We start from the raw sequence: 19,732 nt of genomic DNA, 5'->3' as shown, positions 1-19,732 counted from the left end.
CACGCTCAGATGCTCATTCGGTGTTACTTGGCCCAATTATAGCCTATCACGGCATAATAAAACCCCAAGCACGAGCATAGATATCATGCAAGAAGAGCCACTATTCTAACACCAAACTATGCCACGAGCTTAAGTGGGCCCAAGCCACAAAATTAACCGGGCTTACTGAGAAGGTTGTGGTATTGAAGGAAACAAGCAATCATATGGTCCATTGAGGGTTCAAGAGACGCAAGTTTTTAAGCCACTTGGGGGCTCTAAAACTCAAGCCCGTTCCTAGAACCCAAGCACATGGGTTAGCATGAGAGAGAAGAGAAAATTACCCCATGCTCTAGGAAGACACCAAGTAACCTACCAAAATACTTAGCCCAACCCACATCAATAGAGTGCCCCAAAGAAATTAGCAAAAGCCCTTTCCAGTAGTTTGGCGAAAATCCACTAAAGATAATAGGCCAGCAACCCAACGTTACACACAAGCCCAGCCCAGCAGCTTGTAGAAAAGCTGTCATCGTGCTCCACCTTTGATGAGACTCCAAACAAGTCAGATAAAGGGCCAAGGCAAGAACCAGCAGAAATTCATGGGTAAAGGGCAAATACCCATCGGACAAAAGGCTCCACCCATCTCCTTCCCCATTATAAGCTCTGTTTTGAAAACGTTGAGAAAAAGCAAAGTGGGGTCTCACCCTTGTGGGGAGGTCTAGCTGTGTCAAAATCGTTGGAACCACAAAGGCTTCCTTACCCATATGCCTTGATAAGAGAGTTTTACCAAAATAGGACTAAGTAGGGAACTACCAAAGGAAAAGGAAGACCAGACAAAATTAGGGTTCTTGACGCCTATAAAAGAGGGCTTTTGCTACATAGAAAGACCCAATCATTAATAGCCTGACCAAGCTTTGTCAAACATCTGAGAATTCACTCAAGACACCCAATTCCATCTTTCGTTCGTTCTTCTTCTCCCCCTTAGGATAGAAGTCGTGCTAATATTCCCCTATTCACTTCGGGCTCTTGTTCTTTATAAGGAACTCATGTCTCTCTCTCTCTCTCTCTCTCTCTCTCTCAAATTGCTAAACTTATGAAAGCTTAGCTCCTATACCACAGGCTCCTCAGGCCAAGCCATTAGTGGATTTATCATGCTTATTTGGGTGTTAGTAAAGTGAACCTAGAAGTGTTCTTTTAAAATCTCATCAGATTTTCTAAAAACTCTTTTGAGAGCTTGGTTTCGAACTCAGGCATTTGGGAGATTTTGTTCGTCGTCTTCTTACAGCAGCCCAAGTCCATTCGTCAGGCTGCTAGAACAAAAAAAAAAACCCCCATACAATATATATATAGGTCCATGTGTTAAAATATTAATTTAGAAAGAAAAAAAAGGATAAGTAGAATTGAATCTGCAATTGATATATATAATACACAGCATGTATTATTAACTTAATATATTAATTTATAATATATATATATTTATATATATATAAAGTAAAAGGCAGAGAATGATAAAACATTTAAAATACCAGAAAATGTCATTGGTTAATTTAAACATTAAGAATTAAAATTATTAATTAAATGAAGATAATATGGTAATTTCACACTTTTTCATATTAAAAAAAATTAAAATTAAAAGAAAAATCAGATAATGAATCCTATTTTTATGGAACACAACTACCCATTATCTTTTTTAATTCTAAAATAAAATAATTTTTTTTTTAAAAAAAAAAAGCCTCTCGCAGCGTGGAAGCGTGTCGGAGAGGCTAGTATATATAAAGCAAAAGGCAGAGAATGGTGAAACATTCATTATACCATAAAATGTCCTTGGTTAATTCAAACATTAAGAATTAAAATTATTAATTAAATGAGGATAATATAGTAAATTCATATTTTTTCATATTAAAATAATTAAAATAAAAAGAAAAATCAGATAATGAATCCTATTTTTATGGAACACAACAACCCATTATCTTCTTTAATTCTAAAATAAATTTAAACTTTTTTTTAAAAAAAAAGCCTCTCGCAGTGAAAGCGAGTGCAAAGAAACTAGTATATATTAATTTCATTAGAAAAAATGAAAGAAACAACACTGAACGGTGCGTTTCATTTAAGTAATCTCAAATTTGTTTTTTTAAAAAAAAAATTTAAAGTAACCTCAGTTTTAAAAAGGCTGAAAGTGAAACGGCGTCGTTTTACAACCCTAATAAAAAATTTCACGCGGACTCTTCTTCTTCTTTCTCGCGAACTCTTCTTCTTCTTCTTCTTCCTCCCTAGATATTCTCACCAACCAAACAACAAGCTACCTTCATCTTCTCGCTAGATATTCTCTCCAACTAAAGGTATGAACTTCCCTGTATTTAAATTTTGTTGGACTTTTTTTTTTTTTTTTCTCTGTGTTGTCTTCCTTTTTCGCTGGTCTTGGTCTGTTTGTGTGTGTATTCTTTATTTGTTTCACTGGCAGATGGAAGATACAGAGACTACCAATGGTATGGGAATCATGGATGAGGAGTTTGTTGTAGTTTCAATGGATGGTGTTTCATATACCAATGGGTCGTGTTTTCACCCGTTTGACCCACTTTACCCGCTTCAGCCTTTTAAAAAATAAACAATATTTTTTAGCACATTGAAAAAAAATAAAATTGAAATCTTTAAATACATCTTACACATTGGAAAAAGAAAAAAGAAAAAAGAAAAAAAAAAAGAAGACAACATGAGTCTCAAATTGACCTTGAGCGATCCCCATTTCTCCCTCTTGTGATGATTTTGGATCTCAGCTGAAGTGTTTGGTTTAGTGTTTGAGTTAGAAATGGCAGCGAGACAAATGGAAGAGATACAGAGGAAGCTGGCGATGCTGAATTACTCGAGAGCCAATGCGCCAGCTCAGTCTCTCCTCTTCGCCGGCATGGAACGCTATGCTCTTCTCGAATGGCTGTTCTTCCGGTACACGACATGCCGTTTACTTCTTCTTTGACTTTTCTGATTCTCCCTCCATGCCCCATTTTTGACTGTCCTGGTTCTTGGTGTAATTGCAGCTTGTTGGGGGACAAGTCACCCTTTTCTCAACAGAGTCTTCAAGGGGACGCCATGGATCGTGACGAAGAGACTGCTCGCATCCAATGTAAGGCTTTTTTTTTTTGTAGAATGTTGAATTGGGTCGTGCTGAAGTTGTTCAGAATGTGATGAAAATTAACCTGGATCTGTTTAGATCATCAAATGTAGGCTACATACATGGTGGAAAACATGATATTCTCACACTGCTGTGTTCTTTTTGTTTCGTTTTCACTCTGCAAGATTTGATTTTTGAATTCCATGAAATGGTGGATCCAAATTATACTTTCCCTCTTCTAATATTAATTTCAAATGAAAATGTGGGCTACAATTGTTTTGCTCAACTAGTCTTTCAAACTCTTGATATCTTCCTGATGATAATTAAGATGACAAACTTTTGTGAAGACTTCCAATAGTAAAGAATATATGCAGTATTAAGATGACAAACTGATAACACAGAATCTTTGATCTCCCAAATAAAGCTAAAGGAAATCAAAATTCAGAAGAAAAATTAAATCTTGACAGAGAAAACTTTGCATATCCATATCCTAATATAAAAAAGATAGAGGCATCCTACAGCTATTTTGCACAATCTTAACTCAGTATTACTTCAAAGAAAGCAAGCGCAGTTATGATATTGCTTGTACTTGGAATAGCTTAATATATTTATGTTGGTACCATAAGCACCCAAATGCTATATCCGTGATGGACTTTTTAAGATAGTTTTGTAGAGCATCCTTCCGTTCTGCTTCTTTTTTTATTTAGCTACTTATTCTTCTCCTTAAGCCAGCTGGTATATCCGTTGACTGTTTAAATTTCCAAATTTTTCTTAGTATGTGGGTTATATATGATGAACCTTCTATTTTGCACTGTTTTTAGTCATGTGATGGGATAATCTGACCAAGTTTCTCTTAATTGTTACCATAACAAATGATGACCTTCTGTTTTGCAGATTTGGCAGAGATTGCAAAGTTTTTGGGTATTACTACTACTGTAGACACAGAAGCTATCCAAGTTAGTTGTGGATTTATGTTGATTTAGGAGTATTTATTCTGGCTTATATGGGTGATTTTTTCTTCTTCTTTAGTTTAGCTGTACAAATTAAGTGCATTTTTACTTATCACATTTGAATTTATTGTTTATTGGTTTTTAATTAACCTTTCATAGAATCTGTTGGGAAAATAATTTTTTAGGATATGAAAGTATCATGGATTGATCTAATTATACTAGTAAATTTTGGTAACTGGTACTCTTTTCTTAAAGGATGCCAAGCTTTTTAAAATTATGGTATTATGTGAATCCTTTTGGTTATATGATAAAATTGGAATCTTATTCTCTTATTGGAGGTTCCTTTACATCCAAATATTCTAGATTAGTCCCCCAGATACGATCAAAGTAGTCAAATATGAATCTCCCTTAATGTACCTCCATGGAAATAGTCAATTTGAAACAAAGTTATACTGGCAGATCATCAAAAACTTTTTATCAAGGTAGACTAGACAGAATTAATCAAAGATGATGTAAAAATTTGTTTGCAAGATGCACATTATGCATCTAGTTGGCACTCTAGACAAGATGAACATAGTTAGGAATAAAAATGTTTTATTGGACCATCATGCATTCTGCATTCGACGTGAAATCTAGCAACTCTTTACTTTGTGTGTTTCCTCCACCCTTACTAAATGCAATACCTTTTTGTTGCAGGGACGAGGAAGCTATGAAGATCGCACTGAAATGCTTCGTCTTATTGTCGATCTTGTGGAAGCGAGCATTTATGCTGATAATCAAGAATGGAGGTTAAGGATGATACTAAGTTTTACATTTGTGTTGGGAAGTTTTTATTTTCTAATAAAGGAACTCGTAGCACTTCTATAATTTCACATTTCATTCTATATTATGCACGTGATTTTTTTTCTGATTTCAAACAATCATGTTGGCCTGAGATCTGGTATGAACTGTGATTTCTGCAGTATCGATGAGCAGGTAGCAAAGGACATACAACTGATTGATTCCATTGCTGAGAGACAAGCTCAAATATTCTCCGAGGAGTGCAAATTATTCCCTGCTGATGTTCAAATTCAGTCCATATATCCATTGTAAGAATATCTATTTCCCAGTTCGGTTTCAATTTCTCTCCTGAAGTAAAAGAACAATTGCTTCATTGAAAGTTTATTATTCCACTAAAAAAAGACCTCATAGATGCAGTGTAAGAGTATCTATTTTCGATTTGTGTTTCAACTCCCCTGAAGTAAAAAGAATAATTGCTTCATTGAAAGTTTATTGTCAAACCAATTGTCTTTTTGGAAAAAACAACCTCTGATAAAATCCAATCCCAGTCAGTTTAGATAATGCTTAGACAGGTTGATTGCATAAGTTAAGTTTGAACTACATATTCCATTAGATACGATAACATTCTGTTCGTTTAATCAAAGGTCATTTGCAGGCCTGATGTTTCTGAATTGGAAAAAAAGCTTTCAGAACAATCAAAGATACTCTTAAGTCTTCAACAGAAGGTTGACGATTTGGCATCAAAGGTTTGTTTCTGTTCCTCAACTTAGATATTCTTGCATTTGACAATAATTGATTATTTTTCTTACGATTTGTATCCTGTAACTGTTCTACTATTTTATCAGCTTCACATAGTTCTCTTTGTGTATATAATTATTCTCTAACCAAATTCTACAATTTAAATCAGTGAATAAATTCATCTGCATTTTAAAACGATATCCTACTGCTGCTTTTTTCTCTTGTACACATCACCCACTCTTCTGTCATTACCCTCAAATCATATTGTTCATGAAGGTAGTCAGTTTCTTTAACTCCTGCCACCTAAAAGCACCACCTCCCTATCTTTCCGGTCCGTTTGACCTTCACTTGTCCTATGCTTCATTGCAGAGAAGAGATGTGTAGTAATGTCCTCGATAGTGCCAAAGGATGCCCAAAGATTCATTTATATTTTAGTATATTTGTTATTCCAAAGACAATAAAAAAGTATATTTTTTTTAACGTTCTTTTGTTGCCACTTATTCACTTTGAATTTCTTTTTCTGATTTTTTTTTTCTTTCCCAATGCCTCCCAAGTCCATTAAACACTTGGCAGTGAATGCTCCCTCAAATTTCGGTTGTCAGTGACTCAGTGTACATTTTATTTAATTATAACTTCCCCCAAGTTGTGCAGTTGATTCCTTCTTTTTCTTGCTCTGATTACGTGCTATTGCATATAGCATGCATACAACCCAGATGAGGATTATGCAGAGGTGGAGTCCAGATTGCGTGCACATTTGGAATCTTTCCTAGAAACTGCAAGATCATTCAATACGATTTACACTAAGGTTTGACCTGCTCTTTCCTGTCATATACACTGCCTTTTGACAATCTGCTATGGCTTCTTTTCTTTTCTTTTCCTGGTTGCTGTAACAAATTAAAAGATTTTGGCATACTTGATACTGATAATTTATGTCTAAAGAAGAAAAGTGATGCACTTGTGATACATGAACTTTTGTCTAAAAAGAAAAAGAAAAAGAATTGTGTATTTGCTTTCACCATAATGATTGAAATTTATGCTTTTGGGTGGATTCCTTATTCACGTATCCGTTTTGGTTGGCATATGAGATAGTTTTTATGCTTCTGTTCCAGCTCCTTGCTAATTAGAAATTCACTTTTTAGCTACTACAGTTGGATTGTTGACATTTATTTGACGCGCATGAGTCCGTAATACCTTTTTGTTAGTTGTTTTGGTGTGTGCATGTGTATTAGGTATGTACGCTTAGCTGCAACCTTGAAATGTCATGCTTTTGTAGGAAATACGTCCCTGGACACACATGATGGAGGTACCCCAGCTCCATGGGTTTGGGCCAGCTGCCAATCGCTTGTTAGAGGCATACAAGATGCTTTTAAAGGTATCTCATTGCTAATTAAATTATTTATCTGTTCATTTTTCATAGTACATTATGAGGATTATTAGACTAATACTGATGTGTAGTTAAATTATTTACCTGTTGTGTTGGAGGAGGAAAAAGTGAAGGAAGGTGGGGGTGGGGGAAAATAATTTTCTTTGTTTTGAAGTAGGAGGGAGGAAATAGAAAAGAAAGTGGGCGAGGTACTTTTCCCTTGAGGTGGAAAAAGCATTCCCCTCGAGGTCAGGAAAGGATTTTCCTTGAACGTGGGGAAGCCCTTTTTTATTCTAGAATAGAATACAAGAAACAGGGAGACTGCATGTCTAACTTATTTTTACCCTCGAAATTGGGGACCAAATTTTTTTTGTACATTAAGAAAGAGGCTGTATGGTAATTGAACCATTTCTGGATTTCTTTGCATCCCCTCTCTTCCCCTGAACTCAAGGGCCACCTCTGAAAGTGAGACATTGTATTGTCTATGTAGCAATTGGACAGAAAGGCTCAACCGTGGCACAATTAGTTCAAATTCTTTCAAAAGATTAAACAAGGAACATCCATTCTCCTTATGTTTCCAATCCTCCCATGTTCTTCAACCGAACAGTAGCAGAAAACCTTCGCCAAAATTGTCCATTGAATTCTCTCCTCCCATTCTCTCTCTTGCTCCTCAAAATGGTATTACTTCCTGATGACCTTTTGTGTGTGTGTTTTTGCATGAGTGTGTGTGGTGTAGGTGCAAGGGGCAAGGGGGTGTGGAGTTTCTAGGTGAGGTGAGCTGGGTTTACTTGGGTATGGAGCAGTGCAAATGAATAAAGTGAAAGCTGCATTTTTATTAGTATCATGGATTCTTACTAGTACTGTTGGCATGACCATGAATTGCTAATAAGGTGTCTCCTTTCCCTTGCATTGACTGCAGTTCCTAGGGAACTTGAGAAATCTTAGAGACTCCCACGCAGCTCTTGCGGTCGGATCATCTGACTCAGTTGCGGGTGAGCCCTCGTCTGTCACGAGAATAATCTCTGAATGTGAATCTGCATTGACATTCTTAAATCGTGACCTTGGAATTCTCTCGGCTTCCATTGCTCGTGAGCAAGGTGGGCAAGTGAATTTATAACAAAATTATTATAGTCATTGCGAGGAAGGCCATGAATTCAGTCTCTTCATCTTCTGGGAATGCAGATGTATGTTATGAAAATGTAGTTTATTTGTGTTGCATGAAAGCGAACTAAATGTAATATCGATTATGAGTTCATATTGTCAACCATGATAGTCTTTTGTGCGTTGATCTCTCACCATGTTCATTTGACTAAGAGTGGAATTTATGGAAGCAGAAAATCAAATGTTTGTTTTCATTTTGAGCACGGATTTTTCTGGTCCAAGATTAGTGATGGCTTGATTAGAATTGTTAAGCATGGGCCGGCCCAACAATGGGATCTGATCATTTTCAGTAAAATGAAGCATACCCCTAAAAACTAATACTTTAGTCTCACTTGGCACAAGTGGGTTATGCCAGTTGGTTAAGATAGTGAGTTCAGCCCCTTGCACTCAAGTTTGAATCCCCATATTTGTAGATTAGATTAATACATAGTAGTAAATTATGCTTGTATTAAAATAAAAAAATTAAAAAAACCTGAGTCTCACTTGAGTTCCCAAATTAGCCTTAAATTATGTTTCTGATTTTCTTCGTGCATGTGGGACTATAAGCACTAGGAGCCCAAAGTCCAAACCCCAAAGCCCATTTGAGTGTGCTTCAAAGAAAGAGACCACGGCGCTTGCAGCTATGGCCATGGGGAGAAAGAGAAGCGTGGGAAGAAACCAATTTAGTCCTGAAAAATTTAGTCAGGTATGCATCATGTGACCAATTTTGACCGCAATGTAGTGAAATTGACTTCAAGAACTAATCACACTAAAAAAAAAAAAAAATTAAGCATCTAAAAAATTTGGGTAACCACAAACATTTGGGTAATGGGAAGTAAAAGCCCTCCAACTTTGATCTCTTTCAGCTTTGAAAGGAGAAATATCATTAGAATCTTCTTTAAAGCATATTTGTACTTTTATTATTGTGTCCAAGTTCCGTCATTTACAAATTCTATAAAAAATTAAACTTTCTCATCCAAACACACTGTAATTAATGAATATTGAGAAAATTAATGGATGAGATCGAAGACTTGTGACTTACATTTGATATGGTGCTATTGACTTTCAACCAACTATTGACTTAGACTTAATATGGTGATTTGTCTTCTAACGCGTGCCCCAACTTGGAGGTATTAACTCGGCTTGACTTGGTAAGGTGCCTTCCTGTGTCCACTCAACCATTGGCTTTGCATCCTATCCCGCTGGGCACAAGCTACAAATATCTTCTTACAAACGTGAACTTGACTTAAGTTAAACATATGAAAATATCTCTGAACCCAATATTAATATGATACCTATATATTTATTGATACTAATAAATGAAAATTGAGTTTTTATTCAACAACTATAATACGAGACTTTTTCAAAACACTTTGGTTATTGTCTTTCTTCTGAATATAGACAACTGAATAGGGTATAATTATAGTTATCTGGTCCTGGCACAAATTATCCAAATGGTCATGTCTGAAGTCCCTCCTTTCTTATCTCAGATAAGTTATCTGCCATAGCCAGAACCTAAGTTGTCTAATTAATCTGTGCTCTTTCATAATTTTGATAATTCCTATTGGATTGGATGCCTCTTCCTTCTCCTCCTTCCTCCTTCCTTCTGTTTCCAAACATCCACCGTGGAAGATAGTACCCTTTGTGGCAATATCAACATAAAGTATCCATTTCAATTAAACAGAGACCTTCAAAACTGTGGCAATTACACTTTTGATCTATATTGTGAGGAAAATGTTACAGTAATATGCTTGTATTCGGGAAAGTATTACATAAAGGAGATCAATTACAGTGACTGGACAATCCGAGTTGTTGATGCTGGTGTTCAGAAGAAAGACAACTACTTCTCCAACCCACGTTACTCTTTAACCTCCTTCAACCTTAGTGATGGAGATCCTTTCGCCCATTATCTGTGGTACACTATTACTGAACGTGGAGTGCATAGTCTAGCAATACGTGAAGTGCCTATAATTTTTATCAGCTGTGCAAATCCAATGCATTCTCCTCGCCTTGTTGATACAGCTCCATGCATCAACAATTCTGCCAATTCTTCTTTGTCCAGTACTTTAAAAATGTTTTCTTATGTCATGATTGGCAACATAAGTTCATTCGATTTGGGGGAGTCCTGCAGAATAACACAAATGGTTGTGGTGTCACCAACATCTACAGATCTGCACCGGAACTTGTCCTGTGAAGGTATATATAATGAAATAGAGCACGGCTTTGAGCTCTCATGGTTTAACGCTGCATGTTACTTAAAATGTGGAAGGCAAGAGGAGAACTGCAAGCTCGACAACGTGAGTAAAACCAAGTGCCCTTCAATAATAACCAAAGGTACAGTGCATCTGTTAATGATTTCACTTATTCAATAATGCTAGCTAGAGTCAACATATGTGTTCTCTCTCCTCACCAAGCCTTAAATATGCAGCGCTCTTAAATATCTTCTTCACCACCCACCATTTGACTACTGTTTTTTTGTTTTTGTTTTTCCTGAGAAAAGAGCAATAGTATTACTGTTTGATTGAGGGAATAAGTAACCGTACCAAAAAAATCGGACCGTATCGTCAGGGATTAGGCGAATCTATTTATACATACAGGATCGGTCGTCGGACTAGTAGTTTTACCTGCTCAACTGCAAAGCGAGGGTAGGAACCTAACCACTGATAGATTGTCCCCCATGTCCCCTTAAGATAAAGCCCGTAGAAAAATTACATGTTACATTCTTCAAATAAGAGATCACAAGTCTGGAGGTTCCTCGAACCAAGTAATGGTAGAACCCACCCATTTGAGTTTAATTCTTCATATTTGGTTAATTTCCTTAGTTGTCAATTTCTCCCTTGATTGTATTTTTCGCACAACAACTTTACACATTGACAAGATTTTGTTGTCAAATAACATTTCATCTGTTCTCATGTGTGGAAAGGACGCGTAGGCTTTTTCTTCCATCTGTGTACAGATTAATATATTACAGGTCATCTACTACGGATACATTATGTTAGAGATACTGATCAAAGGAATAGGAAGAGAGTTTTTATCAACCATGTACGGGAGGCTAGTTTATGATGTTTTCACTTCAAATAATTTGGTGGTCAAAAGGAGGCTATGACATGATGATTTCTAATATATACATATGTATTATGATCTTTTTGTATGCAAATATGAATCTTATTTTCTTTTGCAATGCAGAACATTTGTACAAGAAGATCTTACACTTCATAAGCTCTATACGAGGCAAAGTAGCTGACTCTCTAATCCAACTTACATAATTCATTACATTTATCAAACTATACTTCATTAAATTATGAATTTATCGAGTTTTTCACTTGTGTACTGCAGAAATGGTACTCAATACGGATGGCTATGTGCTCACCCCACAAGTGCTACAAGTCAATCCCCCTTTATCTGCTTCCATTTTACTGTGTAATCTCTTACCTAGGTAATTTGAACTACTTGAATTTAGTTACTACGTAGCCTTTTTCAGTTTTAGCTACTGATAACTGAAAAATAGAGTGTTAGCTATTTGGACCACATTTATTGAAAATCTCTCTAATAGAAGTGGGCCTTGTCATTGTATTTGGGACCCACCTGTATTAAAAAGGTTGTCAGCACGGTGGTCAATAAATATGGTACAAAATACAAATAGCATTATTGAATTTTTTTTAAAAAATTTCTAACATGAGAAAGAAAGGAGGAAGGAGAAAATGGAATGAAATGTTGCACACGTGTCGTAGGTTTATCCGGCGTGCGGACAGGCCCCATATGTGACTTTGGATGTTCCGGCGTATGGGGAGGTTTTGGTGAGTTGTGACTTAAAAGAAAAGGGTTTTAGGAAAGAACTACGTGTGACTTGATCCCTCAGTAAGGGTACGTAGGCAGCCTGAAGTTACTAGGTGCATCCGCGGGTTAATCCTCATTTAGGTTGTGTTAGTGAGGTTGGTTCGGACCTCGTTGTTGGTCCTGAAACTTGGTTGAATTGAGGCTTGTTCAGTGGACTAAGTGAGTGTGATAGTGGTTTAGTTGAGTTTGAAATCTTTTTTGGATTTGTTGCACGATTTAGGCTAAGGCTCTAAACTACTTGCGTTTGTGTTAGGAGGTTAAAACCTCATATGTTAGAGATTTGGAAAGTTAGTTTATGTTACGTGAAGGCCGGAGGCCGATTATTTGGAATTGCATGAAATTATATTGTGCATGCTGCCGATTGGGTGATAAAAATGTGTTTTATGCATGTGGAAATTTTGGAGAATGTTCAATTTACAGGGGAGACTCTGCCGAAATTTGTGCAAAGTCTTGTACCCCTACGCCTTTTTGAAAAAGGAGGTTACAGTCTAGTGAGTGGGCCCGACATCGGGTGATGTCGGGGTTTCCATAGGATTTGTCTCAGGTTCCGGGAAATTCGGGACGGGTCCTGTCATTCTAAATCAGCCAATAAACATTAGCCAAACATGCTTCCTGCAGGTTAGAATTTTCTTGACCTTGGATCAGCTCAAAGTTTGCTATTACAATCAGTTAGCCAAACATGCTTCCTGCAGGTTAAAAAAATTCAGTTCAAATCTCACATGTCTTCATCTAATGATTCTTATCTATCTTCTCTCTACTTCAACATCTTTCAAGAAATTTTTTAGCATTATGAAGCAAAATTTGTTGGAAATTGGTATGAATTGAGTGGGGAACTGGCTCAATATAAGTTCGTCGCTATGTCTTCGATGAATAAAGGACTTCAACTATTTCTATAGTGCAAGAAAGTAACAAGATGAACTGAAAGTAGTATAGAAAACCAGCTCGAATCACTAATATAGAGCAAATAGTGACATTGTTATGGAAAATGTAAAGTAATTGAATGAATTATGGTTGAGGAATTTTCTTCTCTAACCGAATAATTGCAACAAAACTTAAGGAATCATAGTTGGGGAATGATACATCAACTGGAAATCTTACTAACGCGTGGTTTGCAAAACGATCTACAATGTAATCTGAGTGGCTTCAAGAAGGCTTGAAATCTCGCAGGAAACTCTCTGGGAAATCTCCAAAATCTATGAAATCTGAAATGATATTTGTTTAGAAATTCAAATTCAAACACTTAGCATATACTACAATTTGACTCATGACAAATTCAAACCCAAACACTTAGCATATACTACGATATTCAACACCACATGTTATTTAATATTACAGTGCATGATCTCATATCAAATCATGGTGACTGGTAGAACTCTTCAGGTACGCAAATGTCCAGATGCCTTGCAGACAGTATAGTTGTATTCATTCAATTCGAAGTAGAGCAGAAAGGATTGGCTGGTATGGTTAGATTGTCGCCTTCTCTTTCTAACATTTGAACTACAACTTTCATTGGAGGACGATCTATTGGGTGCCATTGGACGCACCATAGACCCACAATGGCAAGTTTCTTTGCAATTTTAGCATCTCCTTCATCCTCAATATGGATCCTTAGGTCGTCCCCTTGTTCCAAAAGGTTATAAATCCATTCCGGGAAGTAGACTTGGCTGGTGGAGTCCTCCATGACCTTAAAGTATTTTCTGCCATCAACCATTTCCAGCAACAACGTCCCGAAACTATAGACATCTGACTTGTAGGACACGCTACCGAAATTCCTAGAGAACACTTCGGGTGCAATGTAGCCCATGGTTCCCCTGATGGTTGTCATGGATATTGCACTTTGATCCCTTGTGCATAACTTGGCTAGACCAAAATCGGAAACTTTCGGAGTGAAATTCTGGTCTAGCAAAATGTTATGGGGTTTGATGTCGAAATGGAGGATTCGGTGGTCACACCCTTGGTGAAGATACTCAATGCCTTTGGCTATACCTAAAGCAATATCTTGCAACTTATCCCAACCAAGGAAAGAACTTTTATTATCTGCTGATGATAAAAAGTTTTGTAATGAGCCATTTGGTAAGAATTCATACACAAGAGCTCGTATAAACCCATCAGCACAAAAGCCAACCAAGCGAACCACATTGACATGGTGCACGCGACCCATTGTTCCCATTTCATTTGTAAAATGGTCTCCATTATTTTCATTTGAATTGTTGATGATTTTCACAGCAACAAGCAATTCAGAGGAAAGCATTCCTTTAAAAACTGTTCCATAGGCCCCTTGCCCCAACTTGTCCTTGAATTGATTTGTTATCCTCTTAATATCAGCATAGGAATATCTGCTTGGCTTCTGAGCTATGTAATCTTCTAAAAATCTTTCAATCCTCAACTGATTTCTTTTGTCTATTTTCTTGGAGCTGTAGGCTTGGTAGATGATGAGAGTCCCCGCTGCAATAAGAGCCACAGAAACTGTGCAAACTGCAGATAGAAATGACAAAAATTATCCTAATTACATGTGATTCAGATTTATAGTCCAGCAGTTAATGCAAGTGCTTTAATTTATGGACAACTCACCTGATATCTTTATGCGAGTCCCTCTACGGCTACTATCTGTAAAAGTTGTTATTTAAGTTAATAAAGTACTTCTGCTATCAAACCATATAATTATGAGTCCTGACTAATCGGATCGAATGACTGAAAATAAATAATATTTGCTTTCAAAGTACTGCTGCAACAAAGCCAAGTTTAGTTAAATGATACCTTCAGGGAAATCTAAACATTCGCTTTCTGCAGTCTGAACATGTGCAAGACTATATTCACTAATCTTTGATCTACATGCCTTGCCCATCTCTTCGCAATGTCGACATGATGGTTTGGACCAGTGCAACTTCCTAATTTTGTTCATTCCAAAGTTTGATGATATGTCTGGAATTGATGTATAGTCGTGCAGCTTGGTACAAGACTCTAGGGGCAGTCTATCAACAGAACATTGAGTGTTGACAGCATATATACCGTTTTCAGGATTGGCAAGGTCCGAAGGGCTCAATTGCATCATACAAAAGCGTGTGTATACATTCCTTTCCCTTGGATATGAACACCTAAATAGGGTATAATTATAGTAATTGTGTCCGGGTACAAATTGTAAGGGAGAAGAAGATAAACTGAAGTTAAAAATATTTCCCGGTGGGATATTGTGGTAATCCATTTCAATCTCCTGAGATGTGTACTTAATCTTTTCAACGAAGAGGTTGTTAGATGGAGATGACATCTCGAGCAGAGTCTGGTTGTCGTTAGTGCATGATAGATCAAAGCCATGGTAACCGCAATGGATTGACTGCTTACCTTTAAGTCGAAATGGGAATCGGATGGCTGGGCCGTCCGGTTTACATCTTGCTTCTCTGCAAATTTCAAGGCCTACTCCGCCGTGGATGGCATCAACATCTACTACTATGAGCAACCAGCATAAGAAATTGATCAGAAGCATTATTCTAACAAAAAAAATGACTTGCAGCATTCCGGTCTCTTGCTAAGTTATTAATTGATTGTATACGACAGATATGGATATATAAGATTTAATTGATGTGTGGACTGGTTCAAATGCATTTACTAAATTATTTTTATAACGACGGATAGATGATTTGAACACTAAAAACCAACAAAAATGATAACCACTAAACCAACAAGGGTTTAGTATTTAATTTCCATAAGCATTAATATTTAATTTTTTCTGTTTGGTGACTTTGCTTTTGGTTGACTGAGCCGCTTATCGCTTGCCTTCCAAATGGCCATAGCCAGAACCTAAGTTGTCTAATTAATCTGTGCTCTTCCATAATTTTGATAAATTCCTATTGGATTGGATATGCCGCTTACCTTCCTCCTAATATTCTCTCTCACTATGTCTAGAGGAAGTCTTCTATATGCTGCACACATAGCCCTTCTCCTTCTCCTTGTTCCTTGTTCCTTCTGTTTCCAAACATCCACCCTTTGTGGCAATATCAACATAACGTATCCATTTCAATTAAAGGGAAGCCTTCAAAATTGTGGCTACATGCACAACAAATTTGAGCTGTATTGTGGTTGGGAAAATGTTACCGTAATGTGCTTGTATTCGGGAAGGTATTACGTAAAGGCGATCAATTACAGTGACTGGACAATCCGAGTTGTGGATGCTGGTGTTCAGAAGAAAGACAACTACTTCTCCAACCCAAATTACTCTTTAACCTCCTACAACCTTAGTGATCATGGAGATCCTTTTTCATCTTTTTCTTATAATAGCGACAAAGATATTCAAGAACTCCGACTGTATAGTCTAGCGATACGTGAAGTGCCTATAATTTTTATCAGCTGTGCATATCCAATGCATTCTCCTCGCCTTATTGATACAGCTCCATGCATCAACAATTCTGCCAATTCTTCTTTGTCCAGTACTTTAGGAATGTTTTCTTATGTCATGATTGGCAACATAAGTTCATTCGATTTGGGGGAGTCCTGCAGAATAACACAAATGGTTGTGGTGTCACCTTCAACATCTACAGATCTGCACCGGAACTTGTCCTGTGAAGGTATATATAATGAAATAGCGAGCGGCTTTGAGCTCTCATGGTTTAACGGTGCATGTAACTTATGTAGAATGGGTAAGGAGAACTGCACGCTCGACAACGTGAGTAAAATCAAGTGCCCTGCAATAACCAACAAAGGTACTATAGTGCATCTGTTAATGATTTCACTTATTCAATAATGCTAGCGAGAGTCAACATATTTGTTCTCTCTCCTACAGATGGTGTCAATATTACGCAGCGGTGTTAAATATCTTCTTCACCACCCACCAAGCCTTATTTATTCATTTGACTACTGTTTTTCTTTTTCTTTTTTGTTTTTGTTTTTTTTTTTTTTGGGTGTGGAGAAAGGAGCGATAGTATTATTGATTGATAGAGGGAATAAGTAACAGTACCAAAAAAATCGGACCATGTAATCAGGGATTAGGCGAGTTTATCTACACATACGTACAGGCTCGGTCATCAGACTAACTGAGTAGTCTTCACCACTAATAGAGTACCCCATGTCCCCTAAGAGTATGCCCGTAGAAAAATTACATGTTACATTCCTCAAATAAGAGATCACTAATAAAGTCTGGAGGATCCTTGAACCAAGTAATGGTAGAACCCACCCATTTAACTTTAATTCTTCATATTTGTTTAATTTCCTTAGTTGTCAATTTCTCCCCTGATTGTATTTTTAACTTTTATAGGTTACCATTAATTCTTAGTTTCATTGTCTTGTATATCGAGCTTTGCCCATTTAAATAGACACAGAATCATTACCGAATTATTTCACAATAACATGGTATCAGAGCATGCTCTCTATCCTTGGTTAATCCCGTGAGAAAGATAAGAATGGGATGGATATGAAACTTTACACATTGACAAGATTTTGTTGTCAAATAACATTTCATACTGTTCTCATGTGTGGAAAGGACACATAGGCTTTTGCTTCCATATATGTACAGATTAATATATTACAGTCATCTACTACAGATATATTATACATCTATGACATGCTGATTTCGAATATATACTTATGTATTATGATGTTTTTATATGCAAAATATGAATCTTATTTTCTTTTGCAATGCAGAACATTTGTACAAGAAGATCTTACAGTTAATACCCTCTATACCAGGCAAAGTAGCTGACTCTCTAATCCAACATATAATTCAAAGTAGCATTACTTTTATCAAAGTATACTTAATTGAATTATGAATTTATGATTGAGTTTTTCACTTGTGTTGCAGCATGGGTATTCCAGTTGTATTTCTTTGCGCTCACCAACAAGTGCAACAGGAATGTTGCCCTTCCTTGGCTTCCATTAACCTGTGTAATCTCTTACCTAGGTAATGTGAACTACTTGAAATCAGTTACTGTGTAGCAATTTGCAGTTTTAGCTAAAGAGATAGAGAGACAAAATGAGAAAGAAAGGAGGAGAGGGAGAAAATGGAATGAAATGTTGCACAAAATGAAAACTAAGTAAAAGTAACAACTAAAAACTAAACACGAGAAGGCTACCAGACGCCCGGGCCTTTCACTAATGAAAAATGTTGTACTAAGGAAAATGTTGATAGTATTGTAGCAATCAATTAATGTCTCTATTGAGTCCACTTTTTGTGAACTGCGCAGGAATATTGCACACAGTCTTATATGTGTTTGGCTTTCCCTGTGCAATTGCATTCATAATATACAAATGGAAAAGGAGGCACTTGTCAATGCATGACAATATAGAAGACTTTTTGCAGAACAATAAGCTCATGCCAGTAAGGTACTCTTACTCAAACATAAAAAAGATGGCCAAAGGTTTCAAGGAAAAATTGGGTGAAGGAGGCTATGGCTCTGTATACAAGGCAAAGCTTCGTAGCAGTCGCCTTGTTGCCATCAAGATGTTGGGTAAGTCCAAAGCTAATGGGCAAGACTTCATCAATGAAGTTGCTACCATTGGAAGGATTCACCATGTTAACGTGGTGCGGCTCATTGGCTTCTGTGTTGAGGGTTCAAAGCGTGCTCTCATATACGACTTCATGCCTAATGGATCTCTTGATAAATACTTATTTTCTCAACAGGGAGTTATCTCTTTGAATTGTGAGAAAATGTTTGAAATTGCTCTTGGAGTGGCTCGTGGTATTGAATATTTGCACAGAGGATGTGACATGCAAATTCTGCACTTTGACATCAAACCTCATAACATTCTTCTTGACGAGAATTTTCTTCCCAAGGTGTCTGATTTCGGATTAGCAAGGCTATGCCCGCTTGATAATAGCATTGTATCTTTAACAGCAGCAAGAGGAACTATCGGATACATAGCACCAGAGTTATTCTATAAAAACATTGGAGGTATTTCATACAAAGCTGATGTCTATAGTTTCGGAATGCTGTTGATGGAAATGGCTGGCAGAAGAAAGAATTTAAATGCAACCATAGAGAAGTCAAGCCAAATATACTTTCCAACATGGGTTTTTGACCAATTGAGTGATGGAAAGGACATAAAAGTTGAAGACGCCACAGAGGAGGAAGAGAAGATCATAAAGAAGATGATCATTGTGGCATTGTGGTGCATACAAATGAAGCCTAGTGACCGTCCTTCAATGAATAAAGCAGTCGAGATGCTTGAAGGAGAAATTGAGTGCCTTGAAATGCCTCCAAAGCCTTTTTTGTATCCACAACAAATGCCAGAAGTGGCTCCTGGGGACAATTCAAGTACCACAAGCGCATCAACAGTAACAAATTCTACAGAAATCGTTTTGATTGCTGATGTGAATCAAACAATGTAATATATAGATCTTGATGTGCAAGGGAGATTACGTAATCAAACAATTAGACTTCTGTTTGCTGCCTTTGTTTACTACATTTGGAAGGAAATAAATTGTAGGATTTTCAGAAACGCTTCTTGCTCCCTTGCTGTAACACTCAAATTGTAGGATTTTCAGTAATTGCAGAATTCTATTAGGTACGCTGTGCTCTATAGAGTGTTTAAAACCTCACCTGCTAACTCCTATCTTGTTGCAGATTGGAAGATCCTTATGAGCTAATTGCTATTAGGGTTTGTTGTATTGTTAGCTTGGGATTGTCTTCTATTGGTAGGATTTGCCCTCCTTTTTGTTAATACATTCATTTAATTACAAAAAGAATAAATAAAAAAACAAGTCCATTTATTCTGTCAAGTGCTTTCACAATTCTACACTCAAAGAAAACACTTTGAAGCTAGAATTACATTTAGATATGTGCAAGTAGCAGTTTCCCCAAGATATTGCAAATGGGGCAGCAGGTCAAAACCACTAACCCTCAAGGCTCAAGCTAA

General features: G+C 36.9%; 2 protein-coding genes and 2 pseudogenes across 8 annotated transcripts in view; 3 read left to right on the top strand and 1 right to left on the bottom strand.

The window, feature by feature from the left end:
• The first annotated feature begins 2,160 nt into the window (after positions 1-2,160).
• Positions 2,161-8,277, top strand: AUG7 (nuclear matrix protein). Of its 5 annotated transcripts, none has more exons than XM_089051561.1 (10): positions 2,161-2,315; positions 2,438-2,916; positions 3,009-3,094; positions 3,977-4,003; positions 4,729-4,820; positions 4,995-5,120; positions 5,468-5,558; positions 6,248-6,355; positions 6,824-6,922; positions 7,833-8,277. In XM_089051561.1, the coding sequence occupies exons 2-10, from the start codon at positions 2,847-2,849 to the stop codon at positions 8,028-8,030; spliced, it is 897 nt and encodes a 298-aa protein (XP_088907687.1). In that variant the 5' UTR covers positions 2,161-2,315; positions 2,438-2,846; the 3' UTR covers positions 8,031-8,277. The 5 variants fall into 5 exon arrangements, with proteins under 5 accessions (XP_088907687.1, XP_008232174.1, XP_088907688.1 ...); XM_008233952.3 differs by having other exon boundaries at positions 3,977-4,038; XM_089051562.1 differs by having other exon boundaries at positions 2,168-2,315; positions 2,769-2,916.
• Positions 8,278-13,073: 4,796 nt separating this feature from the next.
• LOC148917080 (rust resistance kinase Lr10-like) lies at positions 13,074-15,386 on the bottom strand (annotated as a pseudogene). The gene is made up of 3 exons (XR_016126640.1): positions 14,648-15,386; positions 14,462-14,497; positions 13,074-14,392 (listed from the first exon to the last, which is right to left on the bottom strand). The product of XR_016126640.1 is annotated as a rust resistance kinase Lr10-like (transcript).
• Positions 15,387-15,775: 389 nt separating this feature from the next.
• The window catches only part of LOC103331335 (LEAF RUST 10 DISEASE-RESISTANCE LOCUS RECEPTOR-LIKE PROTEIN KINASE-like 2.1), a 38,375-nt gene continuing 34,418 nt past the window's right edge, over positions 15,776-19,732 (top strand). Inside the window, exon 1 of the mRNA XM_008233950.3 lies at positions 15,776-16,584. Coding sequence (XP_008232172.2) covers positions 15,783-16,584 — 802 coding nt within the window. The 5' untranslated portion in view covers positions 15,776-15,782. The remainder of the gene's footprint in view (positions 16,585-19,732) is intronic.
• Positions 17,845-19,384, top strand: LOC103331350 (rust resistance kinase Lr10 pseudogene; annotated as a pseudogene). Its single transcript, XR_016126639.1, has one exon. The product of XR_016126639.1 is annotated as a rust resistance kinase Lr10 pseudogene (transcript).

This window comes from Prunus mume, linkage group LG5 (genome assembly GCF_029339155.1).
Source record: "Prunus mume cultivar Tortuosa linkage group LG5, ASM2933915v1, whole genome shotgun sequence".
NCBI lineage: Eukaryota > Viridiplantae > Streptophyta > Magnoliopsida > Rosales > Rosaceae > Prunus > Prunus mume.
The sequence above is the reverse complement of the archived record's forward strand: the minus strand, read 5'-3'. Positions and strand labels throughout refer to the sequence as shown.